At 44.7% G+C, this 13053-nt stretch overlaps 1 protein-coding gene across 4 annotated transcripts in view; it reads right to left on the bottom strand.

Annotated features, from left to right (window-relative positions):
- Positions 1-13053, bottom strand: part of MYH11 (myosin heavy chain 11) — a 140645-nt gene that overhangs the window by 38576 nt on the left and 89016 nt on the right. For all 4 annotated transcript variants that reach the window (XM_077141662.1, XM_077141661.1, XM_077141664.1 and 1 more), the window contains 6 exons: positions 9599-9694; positions 7304-7422; positions 6578-6730; positions 5516-5689; positions 4260-4433; positions 2588-2702 (listed from right to left, as the gene is read on the bottom strand). In XM_077141662.1, the coding sequence (XP_076997777.1) occupies positions 2588-2702; positions 4260-4433; positions 5516-5689; positions 6578-6730; positions 7304-7422; positions 9599-9694 (831 nt within the window). The remainder of the gene's footprint in view (positions 1-2587; positions 2703-4259; positions 4434-5515; positions 5690-6577; positions 6731-7303; positions 7423-9598; positions 9695-13053) is intronic.

Here is a 13053-nt window from a genome sequence, read left to right on the forward strand (position 1 = left end):
GTACCGCTTAGTGCCTTAGTTTCCCTATCCACAAAATGAAGGAAATGACAGCACGCACCTCATATGGAGGAAGACATGGATAAGGCATGTGGAAGCCTTTGCCTTCTCTGCCCAGCCTTTAATTCTTCGCTCACCAACAAATACTGATTGTGAACCTGCTACATGCCAGGCCCTGGGGATAAAGCCCTGAACAAAACTGAGACCCCCCCAATCCCCCCACCTACCACCCCTCCCCCACATACCCAGGAGACTCATTATCTTTGGCTACCCTAATGAAGGAGACAGGCAAGCACACGTATAAGTATAAAATATCTCAGGTGGTGAGGAATGCTTAGAAGGAAAATAAAGAAATAAAACAAGGTAAAGAGGGAGAGGAATGGGGTGCTCTCTTAGGGCAATTGGGGGGGGGTCTCTCTGATAAGCTGGTATTTTAGCAGAGACCCAAAGGAAGTGAGGAAGCAGCCATGCAGACATCCAGGTGTTAAGGATTGAATCACATCCCTCCCAAAGGCACAGTGGAGTCCCAAACCCCAGCCTTGGGAGGCAAATGCATTTGTAAATAGGATCTTCAAAGATCCAATTACTTAAGGGGAAGCCAAACCAAATCCAACACAACTGGAGCCTTTCTAAGTCCTGGACACAGTCGGGAGGAGACAGACTACAAGCCACCAGCAGAATGCTACAGACTTCTGAGGAAGCATGCCCTGCCAGCACCTGCATCTTGGGCATCTAACCTCCACAATAAATTCCTATAACCAGTCTGTTACAGCAGCCCCAGCAAACTAAGACAGCAGGGAAGGAATATTCCAGGCAGGAGGTATGACAAACACCCTGTGGTAGCAACCCAACACATTAGTAAGTGCTCAGCAAAGAGCAGCTAGAAACATTTTGCAGGGATTCTTCTTTCTTCCAAATGGAATGAAAGACTATCACCAGCCTAGCCAGGTGCTACACATAACCAGCTCGACCCACTGGCACTGGCACTGGATTGCACCATTTCTGCACCTTAGACTCAATTAAGGTGTGCTATAATAATCTCTTTGCTTGTCCATCTCTCCCATAAGACTGTGGGCTCCCTGAGGGCAGGGCTCTGCCGAATGCACAGGAGTCCCAAAGATGATCGGTCCAGGCTGAGAGCTGTACCCAGCCCCATGCTTGGCACATGCTTGACTGCTCAGCAACGTTAGCACAACTGACTCTCCATGGAGCATTTTCAACCTAAAACAAGGGCAGCTAATCCCATAAGCCCCAGGCCCACAGGCTCCTTGTGTCAAGAAAGAAATCTTCTGTGAGCACTATGCACGAAAACAGCACGCCCACCCTTGATGATTACCACAGCCAACATTTATTGAGCACTTGCCTTGGGCACGTGAGGTGCTAAGCACTCACATGGATTTCCTAGTTGTTGGCTCTCAAAATGAACCAAAATGTGGTCCTCTGTACCAGCAGCTTCAATATCACTTGGGAGCTTTTTAGAAATACACATCCTCATGCCCCATCCAGACCTACTGAATGAGAACCTCTGGGGGTGGAGCCTAGCAACCTGGGTTTTAGCAGATCCCCTAGTTGAGGCTGAGGCACACTCACGTTTCAGCACCACTGGTTTAATTTAACCCTCCTAATAAACCTGGGAGAGGTGAGAACCATTACTGTTTCCCTAGTTTTACTAATGAGAAGTCTGAAGCTTAATCAAGTAACATGACTTATCCAAGATCACACAGCGAGTAAGAGGCGGAGACAAGGTAGGAAGTTATGTCTTTATGACTCCTGATTTAGGGCATCACCATGTCTCAGACACTATGTTTCCTCCATGTGCCACCTGAGTCCGAACCTCAGGACCTTCACCCCTAGGGTACACGTGTGGGGTGAGGGGCTCAGGGCTTACCATTCAGGAAAATAAGTGGTTGAATATCTCAACAAGATGTCACTAGCACATGCCAACAATACCCATATCTACATCAAGTGTAGGCATCGGGGCAGCTGGAAGAGGTCGTGGTACTTAGGGAGCCAGTTTTCCTGCTGAAAGTAGCAACCTGAGCCAGGAGGGCCTCACCATCTTTCAGAATTTCCATTTCCTCTTGAGTCAGTTTTAGTAATTTGTGTGTTTCTAGGAATTTGTCCATTTCATATAGGTTTTCTAACTCATTGGCACACAGCTCCTCGTAGTATCCCCCCCTTTTTTTTTTATGCTGTATGGCAGGATCATATTTGATTTTTTTCCATGTGAGTATCCCATTACTGCAGCACCATTTGTTGAATTTTTTTGTTTTTGTTGGTTTATTTGTTTGGGAAGTGCATGGGCTGAGAATCGAACCTGGGTCTCCCACGTGGTGGGTGAGAATTCTACCACTGCCCTTCTCTTGCACTTACCCTGTAGCATTCTCTTTTAATCCTTTAACTTTCTGTAAGGTTGCTAGCAACATCCCCACTTTCATTTCTGATTTTAGCTGTTTGTGCTGTCTTTAAAAATTTTTTTTTGGTCAATGTAGCTAAAGGTTTGTCAATTTTGTTGATCTCTGCAAAGAACCAACTTTGGGTTTTGCTGATTCTCTCTACTGTTTTCTATTCTCTATCCCGGTTGCCTTACCATCTTTCCACAGGTCGGCCACAAACTTGTCAGAGGAGGCGTTGAGGAGGGAAGTCACGTTGTCGTTCAGTGGGTCCATGTTCTTGGTCAGCCAGGCGCTCGCATTATAGTCCACCTGCCAAGACCCCAAGAACCGTCCACCAATCAGAGCCTCAATGAAAAGGCAAGGGCAGGGCCCAGGCCTTCCCGTTTCCCGCCCCCTGGATCATCCCGGGTCAGGAGGAAATGACAAGGGCAGCTGCCATGATGGGAATCCATAAGCGCCAGTGGAGATACCAACAGGGCAAAACTTTAAAGAGCCTGCAGGGGACAACAGGTCACCCACAAATGGCAGCCACTGCCGGGAAGGACTCGTCACTATTCCATATAGTCTAGTAACCCTCTCTGGTGTCCCCAGCATGATGCCTGCTGAGTTATCAAAGATTTAAGAGATTTTATCATGGGAAATACCCTCCTCCTCACATCCAAAGTTCTCCTCGCAATCAGAGAAGGCATGACAGAAAACCTGATCTTTAAATTCAGTTTGGGGACCTCTTTTCTCCTCTCTGAGGAATATAATTTTTGTAACTTGGAGATTTTGATACATGAATGTACAGATAAAGGACATAGAAGGATTCTTAGATTCATGACTTGAACACAGAGAGTGGTACAAACCTTACTTTTGTTACTGTGACTATGAAATGCTGTGACTATGAATAAAATAGCTTTGGTGGATTATTATGAGATTTGGGTTGTAATGGTGATGGCCAGGACTGACCTGAGAGGAAATTGAAGAAAAAGACACTTATGAAATACAGAGAAGAGAAAGTGTTCCCCCTGGATGCTTAATGGAACATATGTACTCCCTTGAGTATAGGGTGGGGTCAGTAAGCTTTTTTTGGTAAAGGGCCAGATGGTAAGTATTTTAGACTTTGCAGGCCATCTGGCCTCTGTTGCAAATACTCAGCTCTACCTATGTTGCACAAAAGCAGCCATGGACAGTGTGTAAACAAATGGGTGTGGCTGTGTTCCAATAAAACTTTATTTACAAAAACAGAACAGTGGGCCAGTCTTAGTCTGTAGCTTTAGTTTGCCAATCCCTGGTACAGGACATCGCCTGTTCTGTGATGCACTGGAGACACCATGAAGTCAATCAAGAAGATTCTATGACCTCACTAAGTTATGTTTTTGCTGCATCTTCTTCCGAGAACCCTCAGGAGCTGTAGGAGAAGGTCTCGTACGATAGCAGCCATGACGGAGTGATGATGATGGTAACAATAACGGTCATGATGATGACACTGTAATAGGCTGCCCCAGATGGCACATGCTAGCAATGGCAAGCCCAAGGTCATGCTAAGGGATTCTTATTGAGCCCACGATCAGGTTCGTGGGTCACCCCATTCCAGATGGCTGTTCCTGTTGGCTTTAACTTGTAGCAGGAAGGATTTAGTCTACCCAAGAAAGAACTTCCTGGCTACAATGGTTGAGATATATAAGAGAGGCTGAACCTTGTCCCCTACACTTGCTCTAAAATATCATATATAAGACCTGGTTGAGATTCAATACATACCAGGTACCTTTGGAATTCCCACCCAGTCCAGGGGTTCTGCCATTCCCAAATTATTCCTATTGTGAACATCCTGCCTTCCATTTCCATTGGAACAGAGAGAGCCCTGGGACCCGTGGCTGGTACCTTCCCGGCATAGTGGATGATGGAGAACTCAGTTTTGTCCTTGAGCTGCTTGGGCTTCTGGAACTTGGGGTGGTTGCCCTGCTCGGTGCACAGCTTCTCCACGAAGGACGTATCTGTGGCTTTGGGAAACCAGCACTCCTCATCCAGCAGGGCCAGGACGCCTGGAGGGTTGTTCTGAGGAAGACAGGTAAGATGGGGTCAGAGTAGGGGAGGAGGGCATCCCAGCCTCAGGCTCCCTAAAGCTGGCCACTCAAACATCATTCTCAATGCACAGGCCCCCTACTTCCTTTACATATTTGACTACATATAAAGATGGATTATGCTCACCCCCAACCCCCCGAAAAATCTATTCTCAAATGATTCTGTGTCCAATGGGCCACTCTCTTCTGTAGGGATGAAAGGCAGGCACCTACAGAAGAGAGTGTTTGCTGCTGCCCCCTAGTGGAAAATACGCGCACATAGCACACCGATTTCACAAGTCTTCCATTCGTTGCTTTGCACAACAATCCACCTGAGTTTCTTTTCGTAGAGCATTTCCTTGTGGCTGAGATATTCTAAACAAAGGCGTCAGGAGCACTGCCAAATCTGCATGTGCCATTCCCTCTTAAGTTCTTTACTTTCTGGACTCAGCTAAAATGCCAGTGCCTGGGACAAGCATTTCCTGACAGTTCTACGCAAAACAAGCCTTTCTAAGTTACTCTCCATTTTGGGGAGTTTTAGTTTCTTTAGCTGTTAGCCTGGCTTCATTGTCTTTTCCTCCAGGAGGTTAGGAATTGTGTCTATCTAGTTCACAGTTACATCCTCAGCCCCTAGAAGACGGCCTAGCCCTTAGTGGGTGTTCAGCAAATATTCTTACAGCAATTATTTGTTTTGCACCTACTGTTTGCACTGTTCTAGGAATTTGGGAAATGTTGGCAAGCAAAACAAAGACTTTGGGGAATGAATACGAGAGAGAGAGGAAGGAAAACGAAGGGAAGGGAGAAAAAAAGGAAAAGGAAGAGAAGGGAAAGAAGGAAGGAAGGGAAGAGAGGGAGGAAAGGAAAGAAAGAAAAAGAGAAAATACCTTTGACATTAAAATGTGGGCTCACAGAAAGTGTGACTAGTACATAGAAATTCAGTCTACAGCCTTTCTGGACCCCGTGATAGGGGAAGCCTGTGCACACGTGGAGCTCATGCGGGGTCCACGTGTCAGCTACGTGAAGGCCACATGCGTGTGCCAGAGGAAGGTGGGCACGCGGCCAGGCCCGGCCTCTCACCGGCCTTTCGATGAGCTCGATGCAAGGCTGCAGATCCAGCCCGAAGTCGATGAAGTTCCACTCGATGCCCTCACGCTGGTACTCCTCCTGCTCCAGGATGAACATGGTGTGGTTGAACAGCTGCTGCAGCTTCTCATTGGTGTAGTTGATGCACAGCTGCTCGAAAGAGTTCACCTGCACACAAGACACCAGGGGTGGTCCAGTGAGCTCCCTGGTATGAGGGCAGGGGACTCAGGCTCTAGATGTTCCACCCTGGGGAGAGCCCCACGGTCTGACACCCTTTCCACGAGAGCCTGTTCTACTTGTTCAGCATCCAGTGAGGGCTTGGGCCCCAATGAAGGTTGTCTTTTTTTTTTTAATACTACGCTATTCCTATGTCACATGGCCCTCACACATGCACTTATCTCTTCTAATTGCAGAGTGAACATTGTCACTCCCATTTTACAGTTGGGGAAACTGAGGCTCAGAGAGGGAGTAACTCTTGTTGTAGACGTATTTTGGAAAATCTGTCACTCAAAGACCTTCCCTTTCTCCGAGAACTTCCACTCGTCGAAGTGGATACAGTGGCCATATTTGTGCTATGTTAAGTGCTACAAGATCCTGAAGACAATAGTTGAATCAGAGGTGATCATGTGGCCCCAGGTAGATGAGTCAAAGGAGATTCATTTCTAAGATGTTGGTTGGAACCTGTTGGGAAAACATGGGCTCTTTTTCTCCAAGGCTGCTGAGAGGCAGTCTGGAGCTATGGCAGCCATTCTGCCACCTTGAGGGGAGAGCTTGCTTGAAAATGAAGCTAAAACAGAGGAAGAGAGAGAAAGATGGTAAGTGATCAGGTCCTGCCTATTGGAGACAGCTGTGCTCTGGCTTTCTGAGGTTCACAAATCAATCCAGTCCTTGTCGGATTTCTGTCTCCTATACCCTCAAAGGTCTAACCTTAACTAGACAGCCTCCAATCCTATAGCGGCCATCTGTCTGCCTTTCTCTAAAATAATCATTTCTCGAAGAGAAAGCTTTGTCCCACAGACCCAAAACCATGGCTGTCATGATCCTGCCAAGCTATACCTCAAAGATCTCAAATCCAGCGATGTCCAGGATCCCCAGGAACGAGGCCCCTTGCCTGTGGGTCTTGTCTAGAGCTTTGTTCACACGACTGAGTATCCAGCGGAAAAGGCGCTCATAAGTGGCTTTGGCCAGGGCCTCTATAGCAAAGTCCGCCTGCAGGGGTGAGCAAGGGGAATGCAGTTATTTCCAGGGCGGGGCAGGGGGTGCTTTTTCACATGAGCCAGGCTGGTGGTTCAGATTTTTATTCTCCCCCTAACTATACTCAGTCCTTACAAAACAAATGAGCAAAAACAAAAGGGAATTAGACCATCTTGACAACCAGCAGAAAAGAAGCAGCAAGCAATAGAGTGGTCAGAACTCAGTAATGAATGGATAGATGGTTAAATAACTCCCTACAGAGGTACTGTGGAATCTGTTCCATCCCAGGGACCATTCAGAGGAAGAGAGCCCTGACGCTAGAAAGGGGAAAAAGTACCACCAAGAGATCAAGATAAGGACACAAGTGAGGAACTGTGCTATTCACAGTACCGGATCCTCTGAACCTGACAAGGGACTTTGAAAAGGGCATTGGATGGCTGGAAGTATAAAGAGAGGGACACGTGAATGAGCAGATGGCCGGATGGATGAATGGATGATCAACAGAAGGTGGGTGGATGAAAAGATGTATGGAGGGATGGGTAGGTGGAAGGAAGATTCTGCAAGAATAACTGGCAAGGGCATCATTACCTGCTCCTTTGTCTGAGCTTTCTGCACCACGTCTCGACCAACTTTGATACGTGGGGTAAGGATGGATCTAGTGAAATCTGTCACATTGATTCCCATGAGGTGGCAAACTTTCTGAGCAGCTAGATGGAGAAAAGAAACATCCTGAGTTCATCACCAAAGAGAAGACTTGGTAAGGAAATTGCATCACATGGATATTTATGACCTGTGGTTTCTCCAGGAGAAATGGAGCATGATAAGAGAGAATAAAGCATGAAAAAGTCTTAAAAACTGCTGTCCCTAATGATCTTGTCCCAATGTTTTGTTAAGAGGCAGTGATGGGGGTGGAAGGATGAATATACCCCAACTGGGGGCTTAGAGTCAGACCATTCCAGGTTCAAGTTCTTGGCCCCTGCCTACTTCCTAGACATGATACAAACTATGCAACCTCCCAGAACCTTGCTCTCCCGAGCTTTCAAAAGGGGCAACTATATGACACTGTTGGGTTGTCACTGGGATTACATAAAGTCAGGTGTGTAGAGGGCCAGACATATGGCAACTGTTCAATAAATACTTGCCAAAGGCTGTGTGTTGCAGCATTATTTGCAATAGCAAAAATGTTGGAAATAACCTAAATCTCCATTATTATGAGGTGGGGACAAGTACAATGTAGTATTTTCAAAATATGGAATTCCAAATAGGAGTTGAAGGAATGACCTCTCTCTTTCTCCTTCTCTCTAGACCAATGGTTCTCTACGGAGGGTGATTTTGCCCCCAGTTCTGCTCCAGAGGACATCTGGCAATGTCTGGAGAAATTTTTGATGGTCAAAAGTTGAGGGGGTGGGGTGCTACTGGCACCTAGTAAGTAGAGGCCACAGATACTGCTAAACGTCCTACAATGCACAGGACAGAGTCCCCCATTCCACCCCCACCCACCAAAATTATCTGTCCCAAAATGTCAATAATGCCACGGTTGAGAAACCCTGATCTAGGTAACAGAATATTGTCTATAGTGTGTACATTAAAATATAGTCTATAGTGTCTATAGTATATACATTAAAAACACACAAAGCTATATTATATGTTGTTCAGGTAGACATATATAAGAGTATAAAATGAGATTGGCAGAGTACATACTATAACACAATTGTGGATGCTGGGGGCACGCACACACAGTGAGAATGGAAGATCAAGGGGACATCAATGGTATTTGTACTGTTTTAGCTCATTTTAAAGAAGAATAAATACTATAAAATATTCACAAATGTCAATTCTGGATAATGAGCATGTGGATTGTTGTTACATTATTGTTTCTGCATTTAAGAACGTTTTCTCAAAAAAAAAAAAACCAAAAATAAATACACCATTAGCTGTATTTGTTAATACAGCTCTCACATTCGAGGCAGGTGATAGATTTTAGGATATTTTTCCATCTGTTTGTAAGAGTACTTTTAAGGTTTCTCTTTCTCTGAAGGTTTTTCCTTGGAATGTGCATTCCTTTAACTCCCCATGTTTTGGGAGTCTGATACACAAGAAGCAATAAACAGGTGATAAGGTGCGAGCTCTAGGCAGCTTGGAAAATGCAGCCTGATGTACCAGCTGTGCTGAGGGGTTCCAGGCAGCAGGTGGACAAGAGCTGGGCAGACTGGGAACCTCAGTTTCCCTTTTGGCTTAATCAACAAGCACAGTGGCATCCAGAACAATCTTTCTCTGACATAAAACATTGCTTATTTACAGGTAGGATTGTCAGACTTAGAATAAAAAATATATAGGATGCCCAGTTAAATCTGAGTTTCAGATAAACAACAAATGCCTTTTAGTATAATTATTTCTCAGCTATTGCATGGGTTAAACTTACAATAAACATTCTCTGTAATTTATCTGATATTCAAATTCAACTGAGCATCCTGTGTTTATCTGGCAACCCTGTTTGTGGGGACTCTTAAGGTCTGTGTCCCTAAAGAGACTGTATGTACCACAAGAACAGGGGCTGGGCCTGTCTTGTTTCCTCCTATATACCAATGCCAAGCACAAATTAGATGCTCAAGAAATATCTGTTTAATAAAACAAATGAGTGTGGGAGGGGGTGGTTCCCAGGGCTCTATCTGGTCTAAAATTATTAGTTTTTTTTCTACCTCTGATTACACATTAGGGTCTTCAGAAGTGAAAAGTTTGAAAAGAAGAGAGAAGTCAGGGACAATAACCCAACCCTGCTCTTGTTAACACTCCAGAGACCCTCATCCAGAAAAATAAATGAAAGAAAGTGAACTTCCCTTTCATCCACTAAGTCTCCAGTTATTGGGAAAGAGCAGCAAGTACCTGTGTTATCAGGCATGGACGCCTGGTCCGTGTTTCTCTCCTTCTTGAAGACAATATTTCCAAGCTGCAGGACGGAGGACACCACCTTCAAAATTGCTGAAGTGGGGAGAGAAGAGCAAAGCACAAATGTCAAGACCGAAGCGCTTTGGCAATTTGGAGTCTAAAAGTCACTGGAGGCCCAGAGTCAGTCCATGTCTTTCTCCTGAAAAGACTCAGTTTTGAGCTCCAAACCTTGGATAAAGTGAAACTACTCAAAGTCCCTGCCAATAAGAAAGAGAACTTGGGCAGGGCGGGGTTTGAGTATTTTCAGATTGTGCCACAGTGAAATATTATACAGCAGGGATTGGGAAACTACAGCCTGTGGACCAAATCCAACCATCGTCTGCTTTTCTCTTTAATGCAGTTTTATTGAGATATATTCACACACCATACACACCATTCTAAGTATACAATCACTGGTTTACAGATGGTTCTGCATGCATCCCCATGATCAATTTTAGAACATTTTGTGGTCTGCTTTTGTAAAAACATTTTATTAAACAGTCACACTTGCTCATTACTTAGTGTCTGCAGCTGCTTTCACACTTCAGTGGCAAGGCTGAATCACTGCAATAGAAATCAATGGCCTACAAAGCCTAAAACAATTACTATCTAGTACTAGAGTGAGAAGAGGACATGTTGCAGTCAGACAAAATATATCGATTAGGTCACCATAAGAGTTCCCAATGTATGGCATGTGTACCACCGAGGTACTCAGGATGGATGACTTAAGGTGGATTAAACATTTAGTAATTTGGTATATATTCTAATTTATTAGAAACAGTATTACCAGGACATAAAATTCGTGATTTTTGCAGATATTATTGTTTAGGACAAAGCCATAATGGGTAGGCTATAGTAATCCACCCATACATAAAAATATTAAGGTAGCAGTAATACAAATGGAATCTGGAAATGGCATCACTCACAAATTACTGAAGTCAAGGGAATGGCTCTAGAGATTCCTGGGAGGGTTTAGTAAAGAACGTTCCCGTTTGCCAGGGCCACCTAATCTGAGCACCTGTACTAGGTGGCTGCTGGTAGGTGCCTCTTCTTCAGAGGGGCCTGGTGACTCCCTCAAAGGTCACCAGGGGGGAATGAAGGGGGAAATCGGTCCAGGGAAGGATATGGCAGCTGACTTCATGGGCACTGGAAACCAGGAGACATGGCTATTGGTTTGTCCAAACTAAAAGGTCTATAAACAAAGTTGTACTCCCCAAACTTCCAGTAGTTCTTAACCCAAATACCATCTGGCCTTCCATCCCATCAGATGCCACCTACTTCACTGTAATAAATTTAAGCTCAGCAACCTTTGATGTCCCTCTTGATTCTAAAAGTCAGTACCTATTTCCTTTTACCTGAGAACAACAACAATATTCCTGGACTGTCGTGCCTCAAGGATTTACAGAACCTACTTCTATTTCCCCTAGATTCTTAATCAGAATCTTCAGCACATAAACTTCCCACAAGGATCGATGTTAATACAATATGTAGATGACCTACCTACTAATTTGTTCTAAAAGTAAGGAGGCTTGTGAGAAAGAGGCCCTTTACTTACTAGTGGTTTGGGACAAAAAAGGACATAAGGTATCCATGGGTAAACTACAATTTTGTCAAAGGACTATACGATACTTGGATGATGTTCTATCTCAGGAGGGGGGAAAGACTAACTCCTGACAGGCTCTGCACCATTCTAAACTTCCCTCGGCCAATCATGAAGAGGCAACTTAGGGGATTCTTATGGTTATCTGGCCATTGATGGCAATGGATAGCTAACTTCTCAGCTACAACAGCCCCACTCCATGAACCTACTAAAACTAGTATTCCAGAACTCCTTTCCCAGGCTGATAAGGCATAAAAGGCATTTATCTACCTAAAGACAAATTTATCACAACCATTTCTCTGGGACTTTGAAATTATAAGAATATCTTTTTATTTGTACGTGAAAGAGATGGACATGCTTTGGTAAGTCCTAACGCAGAAGCATGGAGACAAGCAGAGGCCTATCATTAATTATAGCTTAACCCTTGACCCAGTCGCCAAGGCCTATCTACCTTGTCTTCGGGCAGTCACTGCAGCCACTAAACTGGTTGAATCTTTAGCCACTATGGTCCTAGGCTCTCCCCTATGTCTAACAGTCCCCCATGCAGTACAAACTCTTCTTCCAAAGGTGAATACCCAGTGTTTTTCTGCTAGCACATTGACTTCATGTGAAATCCTTTTCCTGACCCCTTCCCACATACGAACAATTGATGTAATTCCTTCAATCCAACTATGCTCCTTCCTCTTCTGGAAGAAGGCCAGCCCCTTGACTATCTGTCCCTTATTTGTGAAAGTTTCTACCCCCAGGATGGATCTCAGAGACACTCCCCTCCAAAATCCTGACCTTATTCTTTCCATAGTGGATCATATCTTGAGAGTGAAGATGGTAGCTAACAGGGGGGCTACACAATAACTACTTCCCAGGAACCTCCTGAATTTCAACCCTTATCTGAGGTTAAATCAGCCCAAATGGCTGTTTAAGTTCTGACTGAAGCTTGTAAATTGGCAGACTCTCAGCAAGTGAACATTTATAGATAGTTAATACAATGTGGTGTAGTCCATGACTTTGGGAGGCTCTGGAAGCAAAGGAGATTCATGACATCTGCAAGGGCTCCCATAAAAAAAATGGCCTTCTAGTAAATGAACTCCTCAAAGCTTTAAAACATCCAAGAGAGGCAGCCCATATACAAATAGACGCTCACTCAAGGAGAGACAATGAGGAGCATAAAGGAAATGCTTTGTCTGATCTCTATGCTAAGAGGGCAGCATAAACAACAATGTTGGGTCCATGGCTTATGATTTAAAAACCTGCAGACAAGATTAAGGAGGACTGCCAAGGGTTACTATTTAACAACTGGCTTCTGAAATTGGAAAAAAAAAGGCTCAGAGCTAGATGTGCCCTCCATTCTGATGGGCTCCTGGTGGTTCCAGGACAGCTTCCTGGTAGTGTGGGTCCCTAAAATGACCCACAGCCAACATCCTACATGAATACACCCACTGCGGTCCAGAGTCCCTCATTTCAACTCTAAAAAATCATTGGTGGGGGGCTTTAAATGAGAAGTAATGCGAGCATATGACTCCTGATCCATCTGTCAATCACATAACCCTGGTAAACTGTAAAGGTTTACGTCAGCCAAGAGGCCCCTTTGAGCATCTTCCAAATGAACTTTGTACAGCTACCCCTTTCTATGGAATATGACTATGTCCTTGTTATTGTATATCTATTTTCTGGATGGAGAGAGACTTATCAGAAGGCCACTGCCCTCCCAGTAGCTAAGAAGTTATTAGACCTTTTTCTCCCTTTGGGAGGAATCCCTGCTATTCTCTCAAGCAATAGAGTCGCACGTTTTACTGGGACTGTAATCAAAGAACTT

This window comes from Tamandua tetradactyla, chromosome 23, assembly GCF_023851605.1.
Source record: "Tamandua tetradactyla isolate mTamTet1 chromosome 23, mTamTet1.pri, whole genome shotgun sequence".
NCBI lineage: Eukaryota > Metazoa > Chordata > Mammalia > Pilosa > Myrmecophagidae > Tamandua > Tamandua tetradactyla.